The sequence below is a fragment of the Dufourea novaeangliae genome, unplaced genomic scaffold (assembly GCF_001272555.1).
Source record: "Dufourea novaeangliae isolate 0120121106 unplaced genomic scaffold, ASM127255v1 scaffold246, whole genome shotgun sequence".
In the NCBI taxonomy this organism is placed as follows: domain Eukaryota; kingdom Metazoa; phylum Arthropoda; class Insecta; order Hymenoptera; family Halictidae; genus Dufourea; species Dufourea novaeangliae.
Genome location: NW_015374139.1, coordinates 777,825 through 797,001, shown reverse-complemented (window position 1 = coordinate 797,001; position 19,177 = coordinate 777,825). Strand labels below are relative to the sequence as shown.

The 19,177-nt window shown below is 46.9% G+C and overlaps 1 protein-coding gene across 1 annotated transcript in view; it reads left to right on the top strand.

Moving 5' to 3' along the window:
* Window positions 1–1,420: 1,420 nt before the first annotated feature.
* LOC107191394 overlaps window positions 1,421–19,177 on the top strand; it is a 68,537-nt gene continuing 50,780 nt past the window's right edge. The window contains exon 1 of the mRNA XM_015580422.1: window positions 1,421–1,672. Coding sequence (XP_015435908.1) covers window positions 1,421–1,672 — 252 coding nt within the window. The remainder of the gene's footprint in view (window positions 1,673–19,177) is intronic.

The following is a 19,177-nucleotide window of genomic DNA, read 5'->3' as shown; positions in this document are numbered from 1 at the left end:
CGCCCCCTCTGGAAAACTTGCTCTCAGGCGCGGAAGTTTTGTGGAAGATTCACAAAAGATTCTTCTTCATTTTTTCTCCCTCCACTTTCGATACTCGAATATAATTCAAGGAGAGGTTGCAAAGTTTCCACGGAAGGAAACTCGAGGGAGCAGCCGGAGCACAGTTTTGCGAGGAAGATTCGCGGAAATTAATTATCGTTCTTAAATGAAAAAGTTCCACGGCACACACTTGAGTTTGGGGACCCGTTGTTGTTGTTGGTATACATATATCTCGCGACAATAGAACGTGTCGAGACCATGTTCGCCACCGATGCTTCGCCGTTTCCATTTTATCGCGTCCCGTTTAACGACAATCGGGCTCCGTTTTCCAGCAGTGGAAAGTAGCGATTCTTTCGCGACGATAACGCCTCGAGAACGACACAAGGTTGTATTGGTTCCGCGTGAACGACAGAACTTTATGAAGAGAGCACCATTTTCCTCGACGACGACGAAATATTCTCTGAATCGCTGTCGAGGAAAATGTGGGTCGATCGTGCGAATGACTCCGACGACTATCTCACCGTTCTCACCGGCAAACGAGTGCACCGACGGCGGCGGAACCGATACGTCGATAATTAAAAATCGGACTGTCGAATCCGGCGGGGAGAATAATTAGCCCGGGGGTTGAGACGGTGCCTTGCGCGTCTGTCGCGCGAACGAACCTTTTGTAATCCAGCCTCGGGCTCCGAAGTAGGTCGAAGTTTCGCGGGCGGGGGAACAAATTAGGGGATGATCGACTCTCTCTGTCTCTCTCTCTCTACCACCGACGACTACTCGTCCCGCCTCTGTGCCCCGCAGCGTGCTGCATCGTTTCTGTCGGTGGATCGATCCCGGAATTATTAGGTAATTACCGCGGTGCGCCGGGAATAATTTCAGAATCGATTAGAGGGGAGGGGCGCTAGTACGAACTTCCTCGGACGGAATTAAGTGTCGACTCGTTTAACGTCGGATCACTCGCCCTCTAACCTCGATAATCCCCACCCACATCCGTTCTACGGGGTGTTCTTCGAATCTTTCCCCGGTAAACTGTGCACACGCGCGTACTTACCGTGGTATTATTAGCGGCGATTATGTAGTTTCAAGTTAGACGACGAGAAGTGTTCCCTGCGAAGGACACGCGAGACTGACATCGGAGAGATTGTTAAGAGAAAAACTGTTGAATTTTCCAGACACGAATCGCGACGTAACGGGCGTTTCCACGAGGACGATGACGAGCCTGAACGAGGGGACGTTACCACAGGCTTGCTTCTCTTAATGTCTCTATCCTGAACAAGTACCGGCAACGAGGACACGATCGTTGCGAGGTCAGGGCTGGAGGAGGGCAGGGATCGACGAACGGGGTGGAGGAGGAGGGGCAGAAGGCGCGATAAAAATAAAGAAAATGGGGGTGCCGGATGTGGAGCAGGCTAAGAGACGACTTCAGGATATTCTTCGGAAAGCCCAGAAGCTCGAGATACCGCCGCAAGAAGTGATCTCCACGAGGACCGCCCAGAAGCTTCTTGCCAGGACGCGGAACGTCCTGGCATGGACGATCTGGATCACTGTTTTTCTCGTGCTGCTCAGCGGGGTCGTCTATGCACGGTGGCCAACAAGGCAGGAAGTCGAGACCATTAGGACTGTCCTCAGGCGAACGGTAAGTCCCAGTAACAATTTCTCTTGATTCGTCGAGACCGGATCCGCTGTTTCGCGACGCTGAAAATTATTCTTGTTTTTTTTTTCGTGTTTCCCCGCCCACGAAATTCCATTACATCGCTATTCGTCGATAACTCGAACGAGAGTAACATTGAAAGGTAAACAGACTATACAAACAGATATTAAACAGACCTATCTGTTTTCAATATTTCCTTCTTTTATTTATTTTTGGAAGGAATCACTTTCTGCTTTATACCAATTTCTATTCGTCTAATCGATCCCCGTAGTAATATTGGCCTCTCGATTCGCCCATTCATTTGCGTCGTTTAATGATTCAGCGAGCAATTCGATCGCTGGAACAAGGAACTCGACTCGGATTCAAGCGAAACAGCCGCGTCGACGCATAAAGACGTCGATACTTTTTGAAATAATAAAAAGAGTCCTCTCTGTGGGCATCTTCTCGCAGCGTGCTCTCGTGGTATATCCATTGCCTGGTCAATTCACGGGGAATGGGGAACCGAGACCGGATGATGATTCCCGTAAAGATCGATCGGCTTTTATCCCTGTATACTACCTACTGCGCTCGCCGGTTCAATGGAAACGGTTACCCCGATAACTATTGTTTGCAGCCTTCGCATTTACGATCTGAATTTTCCATGCCCCACGCATTCGACTCGTAAACCAGCCATAACCGTTTTCGTTCGCCATCTAATAAATATCGGCCCGGCCAGGACTTTATGCTCGTTCGAGTCGCCGCGCGAGGTCGTAACAAACTTTCTCGTTTCGAGGGAACCTTTTAGAATTCGCGAACCGTTAAAAGACGGTCTGTTGGTCCCCCTGGGTTAGAGAGTACACATGAAATTAAAATGAAACTAGTCCGGGCGACTAATAAGCGTTTCTGGCGGCGATCCAAACGCCCGCGGAACACTGAAACTAGCTGTGTTTTTTTCCGGTTCTTTTGTTTTTTTATTTTTTCGCAACACCTTATACACGAGCGGATTATTTCGTCAAGTTCGTTATCCCGTGGTGCCGGTGGATTTGCAATTCCGCGCGGAGCGGAGAGTGTACGGTGTGCCCTAATAGTGTAACGTCGAATAATCCTGGAGTTGGCCCGACCTATGCGTCAACGTCATTGACAGATGACGTTATCTGTTCGATGGAGTTGTTACCGAAACGCGTGTTACGCCACCACATATTCCACGGTGAAAATCATCGTCCTCCTGTCTACCCTCGAAACTCCAGTAACCGATTTTTCACTTGTTCCTTTTCGCTCGTCGCTGTCTTTTACGTTACGGATTCGAATTGAAATTGGCTTCCCCGTTCTCGTTCGCCTGCTTTGTCGCGTGTACCACACACTGTGTAGACATCGAGGACGAACATTGAGAGACGGACAGGCACGTTCTTTTTTAACACGTTGACTGCCACAGAATTTATTACTGTGACAATATCATTATATAGAATATATTTGTTTCTGTCTTTGTTATCAACGATATAGGTATATACTTATACTTATGCGTTCACTCAAAGACTCGTTACTTTGATTATTATCATGCTAGTAATTGCACTCACGAAATGTTAAATGCTCCTGCTTAGGAATTGAATGTTTGTTCGTGTAATCTAAAGGCTCCGGTCCTAGGTCATCGTCCTAGCAGTCAATGTATTAATGGGAATAATAATAGTGTTGATAAAATATCGCGTTGATTTTACGTTTGAAATAGTGCTTGACATATCTCTGTTTTTGGTTCGCGAGATGAGACAGACGAGTCTTCGTGACCTCTGTTCAGTTGTTGGATTTCAAAAATGTATGTAGGTGTACAACGAAATGGTTGCTCGATCGAAATGTAACTCGGTCCTCTCGGCGACGATAATTATCCCGAATTGGAAACACAATCGCGACTCGGTGATCCGTGTCTCTGTTATTCTCGATTCGGTGCGCGCGGAAGAGGATTCTTTCCCGAGCGAGGGACGAGTTCGCGTTACGGTGTTTGTTTCGAGATTAAAGCGACGCTCGTTTATTTTCGTCCGAAGGAACGTTAATTGGTGAGGCGGAACGAAATTTTTGTTTTTCCACTACCCCTCTAGTTGGTCATGGAAAACGCTTCGTTTTTTCGACAGATCGAACCGATGGACGGATCGCAAATTTGCCTGAACCGAGATATAGGGCGCGCATGTCCACGCCACCATAAAAAACAATTTGCCTGGTCGATTTGTTTGAAAGCTTTCCGTAACACGGTTACGAGTCTCGCTTTATTCGACACTGTGTTCTGGATTATTAAACGCCGGGCAGCACACCGGCTGATGAAAAACCCTCAGCTATCCGGTTGAATAATATCAAGGTCAGCTTTTGTACACTTGATCGTTAATATTAACAGCCGTAAGACTGTACGCACGCTTTTGTACAAATGCAGATTTTCCCTTTTATTTCTCTCGCCTTTACTTTTTTATCCACTTTTCGTTTCGTTGCTTATTTGGCTGTTTCTCTTTGCTCAGTTGCATTTAAACACGCAACAGAGATGACTATTAATGATGCTATTTAACACTAGAGCTACCGACAATTAACCTCTTGAGGGATATTGGCACGTATGAGTACGTTTAGTTTTTCTTTCATTCGAGCATTATTTCGAAACTATAATTGCATTTTCATTAGGAAATTCCTCAATAAGAAAGAATGTCCTAAGAATTGATTGTCGTTAACATTCATAAATATATTTTAATTAAATGCTGCCGAAGAATAAAGAAAATATTCTTTCTGGTCTTAATAAATTCGTCCCTGACGAGGTTAATGTACACTTTTTTCCGTCAGATCGATAAAAACGTCAATTCTACGGAACTATACAGACTCATAATTTCTTCCTCTATACATATTGTAGTAAAAGTTACGAAAAATCTCGTGAATTGTACTGTAATAACATTTGAATCATTTTTATAGGAGTTTATGAACCCGCAACTTTGACTGTTTTGGTAGATCTACTGTTAACTTTCAGCCTCCTGCTTCTATTGTATAATATCTTGTTAAACGTTGTGGATCGATTAATTGAAAACAAACAGTCTTGAGGGTCGAGCAATTTTCACCTGTTCCGTTTAATCTACAAAATTATTGCCGTTTCAACCGACGCCTTCGTCGCAAATTTCCATGGGAAATTAATATAGGTGTATTGCAAGATCGACTGACAGCAATTTCAAAGTTCGGGCCGAGCCCCCTCTCCCCATCACACCTTGCGGTACGTCTGAAAAGACAAAGTAGAATATTTACGAGGCAATTAACGAGCGATCCGTGCACCACCAGTCGAAACGCGTTCCGAATATCTTTGTAGAGTCCGCGACTGCCACCACCTCCGTGGAATTACGAGAATTCTCATTGCGTTCCACTCAGGTTTCGTTGCAGTTTCGTTGTACAGTGATATAAGTTTTGCGAATTCCTCCCCTTCCTCTCTTCTTCTCGCGAAGGGGATGAAGCGTGTGTTCTCAAAAGCAACGAATACACTGTCCCGATGACTAACATTTCGCGACGATTTTCCAACATGTCGCTGTCGTCCGTAATACATAGTTTCTATCGAAAATTCCATCCGATGCACAGTGTGTAAGTTTCGAGAAATTTCGCCGTGCTCTGTGTCCCAGTTAAAAGTTGTCGCGTACCTACGCGAGAGAAACAAATAGGAATGGGTGTTTTGCATTGGGCCGCACGGTCGGAAATTTTCCGTCGAACCCAAACATTATTCCTAAATGTGGCGGGTTAGTCGGTCTCCTCGAGTTTGGCAGAATCGTCTGGGTCTGGACTAGAGGTTGGTCGGTCGGTCGGGGGGTTACTTGAAAAGTGGTTAACGAACCGGCTTCCGACTTACGGATGCTGCGGTTGGCTGTATGGTAATCGCGTTAACTTACTTAATTAGGATCGTGCCTGCTAATCAACTCGAAATCTCTTTCGAAAACTTGTTCAGCCTCCGGCGGCGGACGCGTTACGCCTTTATTTCGACTCTCCATCCCTCCCTCCGCTCGGTCCTTTCGAAAAACGGGACCAATTTACCGCCGGGGTGTTATTTATCGAGCTCTTGTTCGCGCGTTATTTCATGTTATTACGGGTACACTGTCGATACGTTGAAATTTCGTAATTTAAACGCATGGCCGAGGCTCCCAGATAGGAGCCATTAATTCACCCTGTAACGGACTGTGATTCATAGTTATATCGGGACGTTAATGACAACGAGTCGCGAACCGATCGTCAATTTTAATTTTTTTTTCCACGCGTCGTTCGTCGGACACCGAAATTTGCCACTAGATTCGCTTCGGTGAACACCGTTGATTCGAGCGCTTAGTTCCGATTTACAACCATCACGGGCGAATATTTCTTCGACGGGGCAGGGGGGGGGGTGGAAAATAGCGCGCCGAAGGCGACGTTTCCCCGCGGCTGATATCTCCGAGGAGAATTTATGTTTGCAGCAGGAGAGCAATAACGTTACGCGACGGAGGCGATGCAGTTTTCTTCGGGAATAATCTTCTTGTCTTGGAATTCCATCCGCGTGTCTCACCGATACCCTACACCCTTTTGCGTCTTTCGTCCTTAAATCGCGCATACCGTCTGTGTATCCGGCGTTTTTTTTTCAATCCTGCGCCGTGTCCCCGTTTTGTAGCGTCGTAAAGTTTCTCGATGGAGGATTCGACGCACAACCGTACGCGTTGGTTCGTTTTTCCATCGACGTTTTCCTTTATAATTCGTCAGCGGCGAGGCGTGCACGCTTCGAAAAGTTACACTCGCGATGGAATTCCAACTTCCAGGAACGAAACGTATTGCATTCCACACGGACGTCGCGTGAAACCTGCAAACCACTTCGAAATCAGCGCGGGTCCACGAGAGTCGAGTGACAGAATTTTTTCGTGGTATTTTAAAACTGAAGATCCTACGGTTTCTCTTGTGGAACAGTTTTCGGAAAACTTTTCGAGAATGTTACGATCGCGGTGAGTTTCCGCACGACCCCCTTGAATTAATCGTCACGGTTAATTTATTTGCTCGTTATCGACTAGAAACTGCTGCCAATAACGCACGGCTCGAGAGCCGGTTCGAGGTACAGCGTCGATATTGAAAAATGAAGGAGACCGTTCCTGTCGGGAGTTTTCCAAAACCGATCGATTGTCGTTCAAAAGCGATTACCGACGAGCAGCGCGAGTGGTTTTTCGAATATATTTAAACGTATCGTTGCTGAACGATATCCCGAGTACATGAAGATAAAGTGGGTGATGAAATTATTATAAACAGATGGAGAATTACATATTTTATATTTTCGGTGATATTATGGCATCAACAATAATGAAGCATACACTTTCGTTTTTTTCTTAACATATAGATACACAATTTAACTATATTTTGGTATGTTGGTATTATACATGTATTTTCAATTCTGTTCTTGATCAAAATTGAAATGAGAGGTACTTCGAAGTGTTCATAATCATTTAATCACCCACTGTACACATATACACTAAAGATTTCCGATCAACCACTCGATTAATCCATTTGTTTCTGGGTATACACACAGACTGTTGAGCTCATTATCCGCAATTTCACTCGGTAAATCAATTGTTGTTTGTCTTCGAGGAGTTCACTCCAGAGGTAAATTCCAGCTTCCCAGTTCCTATTAACCGCCCACTTCCGCGAATCATTCGGTATCTTATAGGTCCTCGATTAATCCTGCGGACAACCGATGACGTTTAACTGGAAATTTCAAAGGAATCGCGGTTCATCGAGCGAGACGGGTAGCGCGTGATGAAAATAAAGAATTTAATAAATTTCCATCGTACCATTTTTCCGCCCCTCGTTCAACGAGTGCGCCCATTTTTCTTGCGCGAATATCGCGTCGCAGCCATTTTCTAAATGGCCGGAAACGCGTGTAGATCCTATCGATATTCCATTCGGTTCTACGAATATGTTTGCGGCGATTCCATTACGTCGCGGCCGGATCAACCTGGTTTTCAGTAATATCTCTGGTTAACACCGGAACGATCTTTCCGGTCTAGTAAAATTCCCTGGAAAAATCATCGAACATTCTCCGATACCACTGGACAACGGAAAATTTCAACAATGGAAACATTACCCGTTATTACTCTCGCGCTAATAATTCCTCGGCAGTTTTTCTATCTCTCTTTCTCTCTCTTTCTCTAGCCTGGTTTTTTGCCGGAGCTCAAACTAGCCCGTCACGAGTAAAACGCGAATCGAGTTGTCGAGTAACTCGAAGCCAGTTGGAGAGGCTGCCGACTCTCGAAGTGCTCAATTTCCATGGAAATGGCAGCGAAACAGCGGTACTCTCTCTCTCTCTCTCTCTTTTTTTCGGCTTTTCTACTCGCTGCTATTCTGGCCCCCGTGTTGGAATGCGGCCGATGCGACGCGAACGCGATCGAATGGAACCATATCCACTCGGGCACTGTCTCGCTTCCCTCACCTCCCACCTCCTACCCTTCCAGTCCTCGTCGTTGTTTTCCTTCGTTCGCTCGAGTTTTCATTTGCTCGATTACCATGTGTTGTTTTCGCTACGCGAAAAAAGCACGACACAGCGCGAGCAAAAGCGAACGGGCGGTGCTGCACAGTTGGGGAGGGGACAATTTCGAAGCGGAAACAGAACGTTCCGCGTGTTTTGTAGCGGTCGAACGGTCGTCCGGTCGTCGCTCGAACGATAACAGGCCTGGTTAAATCGACTATTTAGTTCCGTTTACGTGTGTGTGTGTGTGTCCTCTGTGATCGATCGTCGAAACGAAATTTCATTCAGACACACGGACTAATCGGAATCGAGTCGATTTAGTCGGGGCACAGTCATTGGGTTTTCAGTCGTCTGATCCTCTGTCTTTTCTATCGCGCCGCTAGCCAGCTAACGTTCACGTCCCCGTTAATGATACCGATAATCCCACTGATGGGTCCGGCCTTGTTTTCTTCGATCGTGTATCGCTGCTACTGGTCTGTGGACATTGTGTTATATGTATACAAGCACGATGGTTTCCGCGCAAACAACCGCCCAGCAATCGGAGCTTCAAACGGCGACTGACCAGAAACGAACGTGAAACCTGTACCGATCGCGCCGGCTCTTTGTAACTCCTTTGTTTGGCATCGATCGACCGTTTTATCTTTATACGTTTCGTTAAAAAGAAAAAGCGATCGAGTCATTCGGAATTTTGGCTCCGAATGAGTCGTGTCTGTGTGTGTATGTGGGTTGGCTTTTACCCGTTGGCACAGACACGACGAGGAGTCTGAAAAGCGCACCGAAAGAATTTTAATATCGATGCAAAGTATTCATCTAGATACGAGCGAGCGAGATTCGGCAACCTCGCAGTGTGGTCCGAAGAGAGCTAAATTAAAAAATACTGAGAGGTGGTAAACAGTTAAAAAGAAGAAAGAAGTGCATATTATGGAGGTTCCAACCAGCTTCCTCCTACCCCCTGCGTCTGCCATGGTCGAGAGATTAAAGCTCGAACGTATATTTGCGCTTAACCCTCTCCTGCCTCTCTGTTATGAACTCTCGTATCTTTTCATCTCGCCACTCCTTTCGCGACACACCAATCACGGATAAACCACGAAAATTCCGCGCGTGTTCTTTCGTCCAACGGCTCGGTGACCTTTAATGTTGAAGAACTTGTTAATACAGTAAAGGCTCTATGAGAGTTGGATAGGAAGTTTCTCCTGAGAGTTCTACTTCTTCTCCGTTGGAGGGGGGAGGGGGACATGGAACCTGTCAAGTGCAAAATTTATTGCCCCCCCCCCCTTGCCTTTTGTTTCCGAGGCTCGGACAAAAAATATGATTAGTGAGGTGTTGGAACGATTCGCAGTGCACCGTAAAACTTTTAAAGTGGTCTCGAGTTTTAAACTCTTATGCAGCCTTTACTGTACTCGTTTTAATAGCGCAGCACCGAAGAATGATTATTTATTAAATGGAGACGAGCGACTGTTTAAAAAAAAAACGATGGAGTCTCCGACATTTCTGGGGACTCTCGCACGTTAGTTACCGTTGCTTCGGTACTTTCACGTTGAAGCATTTTAAGTCGTACAGGTTTCCCTCGCACAATACCCCACGGTGTATAGGAAGTCGGCGAGAAGAGACAATCACGGTTCTATTGTGTAAGGTCGCGGACGGGGCCCGGTGATTGCGTAACGCCCGTTCTCGTAAATTTTCTCGTGCAGCGGCTTCCTGTGCCGGCGAAAATCTCTGCCATGAGAAAACCGTTCGTCTCAGCCGTGGAACGCGGATGGAGACGTTCCCATTTCTCTCGTTTATCCCACGAATGGACGTACGGGTGGAGGGAAGGGGAATACGTTCGTTTTCTTAGCTGGTCCGTTCGCGAATTCCCTGCGATCGGATCCAGATCGGAATAGTAATTTCACTCGTGCGCCTTTCGACGAATCATCGACGGAATTAAATTTCTATGGCGAACCTTTGCTGGCCAAAAAGCGTTATTGTTCGATGTTGTGTACGATGTTTCGGCGAGAAATCGGTGTGGGCAGACCGGACCGAGGACAAAAAAAATTTGCAACACGGAAAATTATTTTTTTCCAGGCGCCAATGGCACTGGACGTCGCGTGCGCGACCGCGAACCAAATGTTTTTTCAACGCGCTTCGTTAATTCTCGGATTTCACAGGGCCATTCGGAACATTCGGACCGCCAGCGTTAAAATACAGAAACGTGATATGTTGTTTTTCTTTCATTTTTTGTTTGTTTTCGCATTGCTCGTCCATACGCCGCCGGGGGAATTTCTGTTTTAACCCTTTGAGCGCTATGGATGGTGATGAACCGAGCCCTCAAGGTATCGATACTTTTACTCCTAACATGTATCGAAAAAAAGTATCGGTATCTACTTAGTATCGCATCAAAAGTATCGATACCTACTTATATCGAAGAAAAATGAATACAAAGTTCTTTTTTATTAACATAATATATTTTCACCAGAGATGGGCAGAATTGTAATATTATCGCTATTTAAATTCCACTTAATTAGTTACAAAATCTCTTAAGTGGTTTATTCATGGATACGTTTACCCTATTTGTTCTTTTTTTTTTTAATCGGTACCTCCGTAAGATTCGAGGTACGCAAAAAACTGTGCCGTCGACACAGAGCAATTAAATCTGAAGAGTTCCACAGTCGAAAGGTCTGTCGCGATTTTTTTTATCACTGCGCCCCCGTTTCACGTCAGAAGATCGTCCGCCGTTGTTCCGTCTCTCTCGCCCCGGGTATTCTGTAATTGTTCCCCCGTCGAGGTAACAACGTAAACTTGCAATAAATCAGAGTGGTTGCGCGTCCATGGCTCTCGTCCTCCTCTTCAACCGTGGGATTTTATCTACCGTGCAAGACGTAAACGTTACGCAATACACGAGGAATGATACTCTTCCTCGGTGACTGTGCTCCCTTTGGCTATGTTTCTTCTCTCGTTCCTGGACTCGTCTAGGAAATCGAACTTTCTACCCGGCGAGAGAACTCAGCTTCCGTTCAATTTACGGCCATTCGTTTGTACCCATGAAAATGACAAGGATGCAAGTCTTGGATGTTAATACGAGTTGTTCTCCACCGACGTTTCTCGGTGCCGTTAACGCCCAGACGGACAATTCTCGCTGGGAAGAGCAGCTAGTATCGCGATTCGTTGTACAATAAAATTATCTGGAAAAGAAAAAAGAACCGTTCAAGGTTAGCCACGGGAAGTTGAATCCGTTTCGGGACTAAACTCGGAGGCTAGAGAAAGAATGGAAGGAAGCGAATAGAGATGCGGAGTTTAGGAGTTTAGTTGATTCTCCGATCACGAATTCAATTCTCGCCTCTAGTTTTTGCCCCGTTCTCGCGTTACGTTTCAATTAAACCCCTCGACGAACGGCGGAGGGGGTAGGGGACAGCGTTGCGGCGAGTAGCGAAAATTAGGTTTTCGCTCGGAGCCACGCTCGCTCTGGTCCGAACGATCGCAGTTATTCGCGTCGGTCCACCTACCCCACGTCGCACACAGTTTATACGACCACGGCACGGCACACACCACGTACCCACGTTTCTACGCGTCGTCCAACAGCATCTGCGATTATTTACGTCGCGTGACGTATCGCGAGCGTTGCAGCCGACGCACGAGCCCCGGAAAGTCCCCATGATTGCGCGCAATCCACACACAGGAGGCGTGCGCGCACAATCCGCCACGAGCAAGAGCTAACGTTATCGCGACGCAGTTTATAGTTGTGCAGGTCGCCAGCCGTCTGACCGCCAACGGTCCGTTTCCCCTTGCCCGGGTTAATTTTCTCTATTACCGCCACGTCGAGTCTGCCCCCCACGCTTTCAGCTCGTGTCGCGATTTTATCTTTATCGTGGAGGTCGGTGCTGTGAATAAAATTCGCGAAAATTGTACGCTTTTGGACGCAGTGACGTCGAGATGCCAGAGGATGTCTCGGCACTGAGTACCAGATGAGTGGCATATGTTTGTTCCATTGCTACTTTGCAGAAATCGGAAACTGTAGATAAGAGAATATTAGAGTTACCGAGTGGCGTGATTTTTAACCGATTTTTAGAACTAAGAGTTAGTGGACCAAGGAATTTGTACTTCTTCGTACATGTTTGTTCACATTTCGAGAAAGCACATTGATATTTTAGTTAAATTACCTTTTATATTAACAACGTTATTCCATGTTTTTACGATTCACGTTGTGGTATTCATCGGGGGAAAAATCGACGATAATCTTAATCTACGTAAAAGTGGCTATCTTCTGAAATGCTATGAAGTAGAAAAAATTTGTTTAACACAATGGCGGGCCGCGGTTTTGTCCTGCGAAGGCTGTTTGCGTGGACAAAACTACGGATCGCAAACAGCTCGGAATGATTGCCACTGACTAGCGGTAACCAGGGTTATCCGAATGTTTCACCGCAAACCCAAAACAAACGAATGGAACGAGAGTTGGCTTGGCAAACGAACGAACGTCACGGCGTTGTTCGATGCGTCGATTTTTGCCGGGAGGAGGGAAGGCCGCCCTCCTCCATCCCCTTCGGCGTCAACGTTCCCCGATAGAAGTCACCGCCTGTTGCGGTCGTGTCACCGCATTATATCGTTTACCAGTTAAGTTTATCTACGGTTCTTTTTTGCGAAGAGTATGGCTGACCACACGTTTATGTGGAGTCGAATGCGGATGGCCTGTCGCTCATTGACTCTTGGGTGATCGCGTTGGGTACTTTGGCTATCGTGGACGCGTTGGTTCGTTTACGTGGGAAAAGATTAGAGAAAGTTTTTTTTTTTTTTTCACTGTTGCACACAGTAGCTTGTCGGGTTCCCTCGACGGTCCCCTGTCGCCGAGATCCGTTTCATCTCTCGTCTCCGCGATCGATCGATTAAACAGCTCCTAAAATTCCCGAGTCACGACCGTCTACGAAGAAAGCTGTTCGAGAGAAGATGGTTCAAGAGAGGAGAGAGAGAGAGAACGAAAAAAGTATATTCGTCTCGGATTCTCTTAAACCCGCGTCGACCGGTCTCGCAGCACACGTCCCAGCAACAGCAATTACTTTAACACTCGACGTCGCTTGTTAACACCGTGGTAATTGGCCCTTTAAACAGGTGTACCAACGAGCAACGCGTACCCGGTGTCGCGGGTAATTTGCATACTTATTCGGCCTGAGCGCACGTGAAACGGAGCACCCCTCCCAATCGTGAATCTCAGTCAACTATAATCAAACAGATTTTTCTCGAGAGTCTCCTGATTCGGTTTTTTTTCTCTCGACGTGATTTTCTGCCATCAGTTTTTACCATGTTGGTCGGCTTTATCTTTCCCTCGGAGCGTCTTTTTGATACAGGAACCGGAACAACTTTGGACGACGTTCGATGTTAATGCAAAATTCAGAATCTGCCACCGACACCGGGGGGTTATCCTAATTAAAATCTCCGGGCACTAGTCCACCCCGCCCCCCCCCCTTAATCAGTTGTACATTCCAGCTCCGAATACTCCCCGGGTAACCCACTTGAATCGCGGAACCGAGTCACGAACTTTGTAGCCGTTCATCGCGCCCGAGATCCCATTAAATAATCGTGTTGTTTTCGCGTATCCTCGTGGGTTCTTTGCCAGCGATGTGTCGGAATCGTCTTGATGCGCGATTGTATTTATCCGACGTGCGTGAGCTGCGCCGGGGAAATGGCTGATCTCGATCCGACTTTGGTGCGTTTGAAGCGGAAGAACACTGCGCTACTTTTCGCGAGAAAACGACTACTTCGTTTCTACGAGAGCAGTCTCCGATGAAAGAGTTTGGCAAACAGTGGATGGGGGGAGCGCGGTTAAAAGGGGTCGACTCGTCGAAAGGGTATAGCAGCAGGATAAGGATAAGGGGGTGAAAAGAGCCCTTAAACCGATTTGGATCTATGATACACCATTCGATAGCATATTAAAAAAAATAAATTATGCCAAGATTCAACCCCCTATCTCAACCAGGAGGGTAGTAACAGGGAAAATTCGGATTACCGGTTTTTCCTCTATTTTCCCGATTTAATGGTACGTGAACTATGTGAGAAGTTTTTTTGCTATTTTGTGGTTGAAAATCTTAATTGTGAAAAATCAAAAACACGAAAAAAGATGCTGAATTTATATTTAAGTTCAATGTATTTTATAGATTATTTTGACAAGCTATCCAATAGTGTATCGTAGATCCAATTCGGTCCAAGGGCACTTTTGACACCCTTATCCAGCTATACGATCCTTTCCCGCGATGTAACGCGAAAATGAGAATGACACCGAGCGTATCGCCGCGCGGAAATTTTCATTCCTTTAGCTTTTCCCGCGTACACGAGGAGGATCGGTGAGCGAGAGAAAATTGAACCTGTAATTTCGGTGCCGCGAAGTGAAATTCTTCGAGATAACCAACAAGAATACGACGCGACAATACAGATAGGTCTACGTGTTTCAAAATACACGCAATTTCGAATCGCGTGTATTTTGTTTGAGAATCGCGAGCAGGGTCTCTTTAATATTGAAATATGAAACTGTGTAAAAGTTCAGGTGGATATTCTGCCACCGCGAAATGACAAGGAAAAAAGTGCAGGGGCGGGCGTCAAAGAAACGTCGAGCATCAAGCGTTTAATACGGTGGGAGAGAGAGCTGCTGCTGCTTCGTAGAGGACGATATAATAAAGGTTCCGCAAAGGGACGCGTCGGTTTTTCTAGTTGGTTTAACCCTCCACGCCCCTTTTCCTCGTATCTCTGCTTTTTCAGCTGCGAAATTTTGCGCCTGCTGCTGCGCACGGCGTGCGCTTCTCTTTTCCTTGGTTCCCGAACCGGTCCGGGCTCGCCCGTAAAATCCCTCGCGTGAAATCCGCTTCACCTGTGAAACGCCGCACTCGAAAAGTCTCCTCTCTTTCTGTATTGTTCGAACGGGTTCCCTCTAACTCTCGTAATTCGGCTCGCGGGCCGGTACAGGTGACTACTGGCACACTACTGCTCAACTTAACTGCCATTAATTACGGAGATATTCTGCGTCGGATTACTCGTCCATCCTTTTCTATCCTACCACCCGTTCCATTTCGCGCCGTTCCGTTTCCGTGTCGTGCATAAAAGAGCCGGGAACCGATTATTGATTCGTTCCGGGATTTTCAACACATTCAGAGGATGAAAGAGGTTCGATCGAAGATCAAAGTTAGGCAATTTCTGCCGAGCATTTAACCCTTGCGTGGACAATTCCTTTCACAATTTTGTATGTACTTGTCTGAAACAATACTTGGTATATTGCATACGACGGGAAAACTGAGAGTTCTTTTATGTTTTATTTAATCTGTCAGAATCGGATGTTTGGTGTACTTCGATTAGACAATAACCGTGAACATTTCGGTTGCCCACACAAGGGTTAGCATGTAGATATAAGAAGCCGTGACTGCCATCTTCGAAGCGCAAGTTCCGCCGCGAGACGAGAAACGAAAGACGGCGGCTTGGCGAAGAGTCATTAATTACCGGGCGTCAGCGTCGTCTGGGAAATTGCCTGGCATTGGCATGCGCGAGCGCGTACGTATCTATGTGTACGTATGTGTGTGCGCACAGATAGACGTGTGTACAGGGGGTATGTTATCAGTCACGGTGCGACGTAATTTCTCCACGCATACCACTCGACCCGTCTGCCTTCGTGCACCCACGGTTTTGTCGCGACACCTTTGAGCGTCGTCGCGCATAGCTCAGCATCTGTCTTAATTGCGCCCAAAAGTCTTGTCTCTGCGTTGCGCGACTACGAAAGGAATCTAGGACAAAGAACAGTAGGGACCATAATCAGAGCGTCTTTTCTCGGAATCTTGATTTCCACGTACGTTTCAAGATGCGTCAAGAACGAGGGTGAGATGTTTGAGAAACGTCGGTTCCACTTTTAGCAAGGCAAAGAGGATAGAGTCGATCGAGTGCCCGGGAGCTTGTTTCGTCTCTCCGGCTAACGAAGGACCAAGTTGAACTCGGCACCGAGTCGAGATAATTGGGCGATGTACAATGTCCAGGAACGGCGTGCAAACAAGGAGCCACCAGCTCGCACGCTCGAGCGTTATTTCAAATACTAATTAGTAGGGCGAGGCGCGCGAGGGAATCGTGGAGCGCGATCAACAGGCGAGGTAGAGGCGGTGGTACGTAGGCAGGTGGTGGTGGCAGTGGCGGCGGCTTCGTAACGAAGCTGCCGGCCTCAATTATGCATGTAAATGCCACACACGGAATCGCCGACGCCGCCTGTAGGTCTCTTCTCGTGTTCGCCCTTCTAATCCGCGTACGCGCGCCTTTTGTCCATGGACCCCGAGGTCTTTTTTTTCATTCTTCGGTTAATCGAAACGAGATAGCGTCGTCTAGCGTCTCCCATATACAGCAATGTCTCCGTGAGAGCGACAAACTCATCCATTATACATATACATTTATTTCCCTTTTCAATCTTCTCGTCAGAAGGTTCAATATTTGGTTGACAACCGGTGTCGTCCGTGCAGTACTACCGAAACCCAAAACAAAAGGGTTATAAACCTGTGTCCCTCGAGTACACTCAGAAATTCAGCGCGATCAAGTCGAACCTTGATCGGCAAGCTTTACGAGTTGCGCGTGTACGTGTCCTCCCGAAGGAAAGGTTTTCTCCACCCTGGCAGTCTGGAAAAGCCAACGGATTCCTCTTCGTTCAGGGCAACCAATCGATTCACGGCATTTTCGCTGCTTTATACCGATCGGACTTGGTTGGAGACAGTTAAAAAAAAAAAAAGTAACTTTCTTTGATAATAACACGCGTACGTGTACGTGCCAGAAAGAAAGTTTTATTCTCTCGTGGAATATCAGTGATACCCGCGACGATATCCGCGAGGAAATCGACGAGCGTGACCGGGGAGACGAGCAGAGCGCACCTCTAATTCTCCACCGCGAGGACATTCGGTCGTCCATTTGCGCGCACGGTGCACCTCCCCGGAGACAACGGGGAGAGCATGAAAAATGAAGTGGATGGCATTTACGGGTGTTCCGCGATTTATGACCGCGTCGTACGCTCCGCGTATATCGCGTTCTCCGCAAGGACGGGGAACGATGGGTGGAGGGACTGACGGGACGTCCGCTTTTCTTCGTTCTTTTTTTTGTTTTGTTTTGTCGCATCTCGCTTCGCTCCTAAATAATCGAGTTTGGTTACCGTGGGCTGTGATATTTTTCTTTTCCACGGCCGTGACAAGACTTCGTTCCTGTTTGTCTCCCGTCTCCCTTTTCCACTCTCTCGGCCACCGACACGAGCTGCGGCGAGACATTCTTTCGCGTGCTAGCCGGTACAAATTACGTTGCCACGATAAAGAATGTAATTTAAGGCCGCGATAATACGAAACCGTACACGGCCCGGGCTTATTCGTCGGTAATTAGTCCGCTCGCGCGAGTAACAGACCGACCACCGTTACTACCACTTAACGCGAACGGACTCTATTAATTCGTCGAAAAAGCGCGAAACGAAAGGGAAAAATTCCCCTTCCCCTGTGTTTATACTCGCGCCCCTTCGTTTGTTCGCGTTCGCTTGATATTCCTCCCCCAGGGGGGGGGGGATAGAACGAGAACGCTGGACAGAAAAGCGCATGATAAACGACGAGTTAGTTCTTTATGGGACGCAAGGGGATTTATGGGGGATGCCCGAGATGGATACGTCCGCCTACCGTGACGTCGTTTCCTAACGCGTTATTTTTCCCCACGCGTCGAGCGGACTTTGCGAGTTCCCGCGGCAGGGGGGGGGGGCCGCTCCGCTTGATAAGTTGATACCATCGTTGCGTTTACCTTTCGAGCGACAGTCCCGTTAAATTATGGGGGTGAACTGGGCGTGAGAACTAGCAAAATAATCGTGTTTAGCTACGTTATTGATTAATGCTGCAGTGAATTTTGATTCAGAATCCAATGAACGTTTATCCTTACAATTACTAAAAATGCATATTTAATTTTATTTTAATACTCTTGAAGAAATCAGAGAGCTACTGAGTGAAGATGAACTAAAAAAGTAAAATAGAATAATGCTAAAGTTGCTGCAACAATTTTTAACGGACTTCTTTGGACACGAGATTTTTCGTTTGCCCCTCTGGCTGCAGTATCACTAGGCTGTCAGGGAGCTGACTCGTGAACAGGCCACGTACAACTGGCCGTAGTAGAAGCAGTCATTGAGCCCTGAGCTTATGCAATATATGTATATATGTATATCTGATCGAGACACTCGAACAACGGTTTTTCCAAAACGGAGAGTTTCGTGGATAATTGATCTTCAGAGCGAGGAGAGGTGCGATAAATTTACCATTTTCACTTCTCTGGCGAAAGGCGATGCCATCCGAGGCACGGTGCATCGACGAGAGAGGCGGAGTGTGCGTGTGTCACGAACGACCGATGCGAACGAATTGCTCGCGGCGGGTGGATGATGAATTTCACTGTCAGCAACAAATAATCCGTAATAGCAGTATACCTGGGATCGGTAATGGTGAACAATAGTTGCAGACTGCGCTGTCTCCAGAGTGACAGAACGTTCCGATACGTCGCCTGACGTGGATAACCATCGTTTTCCGCTCCGTGTTCGATTTTGATTTCGACGCGTCGTTTAATGAGCCTTCACGACCATATACGTATAATAACTAAACTGCGAATTCGCCTGAAAGGCCGTCAACTTTAGGAATAGATAGCATGCTTTAGGTCACCAATCTTTTTATTCCCTCTATCTCTCCGTTACCCAGGCAACGAAAGCTTCTTTATCGTATCACTCGTCGTTAGAAAAAGACAGCTAACTCTTTGTAATTTTTGTCACGACTTGACTACGGGAGATATTTCGAACGCGGAGCCTAAGTATTATACGTACGTCTACGGTCACGATCCGAGTCCACTGAACTGGTATTAACTGACCGATTATTTCCCGGAGTCTCACGACGATCCGAAGAACAACGATAGACGAACTGGTTGGATCGACTATCGCGTGTATCAACCTGAAGTGCCTCCTAATAATTTACATCTCCCGATTGCGGCGTCGGCGAGCTCGCCGCGGTGAAATATAAATCGATAGGGAGGACAACAATCCGTCGTCTGTTTGGATAAAA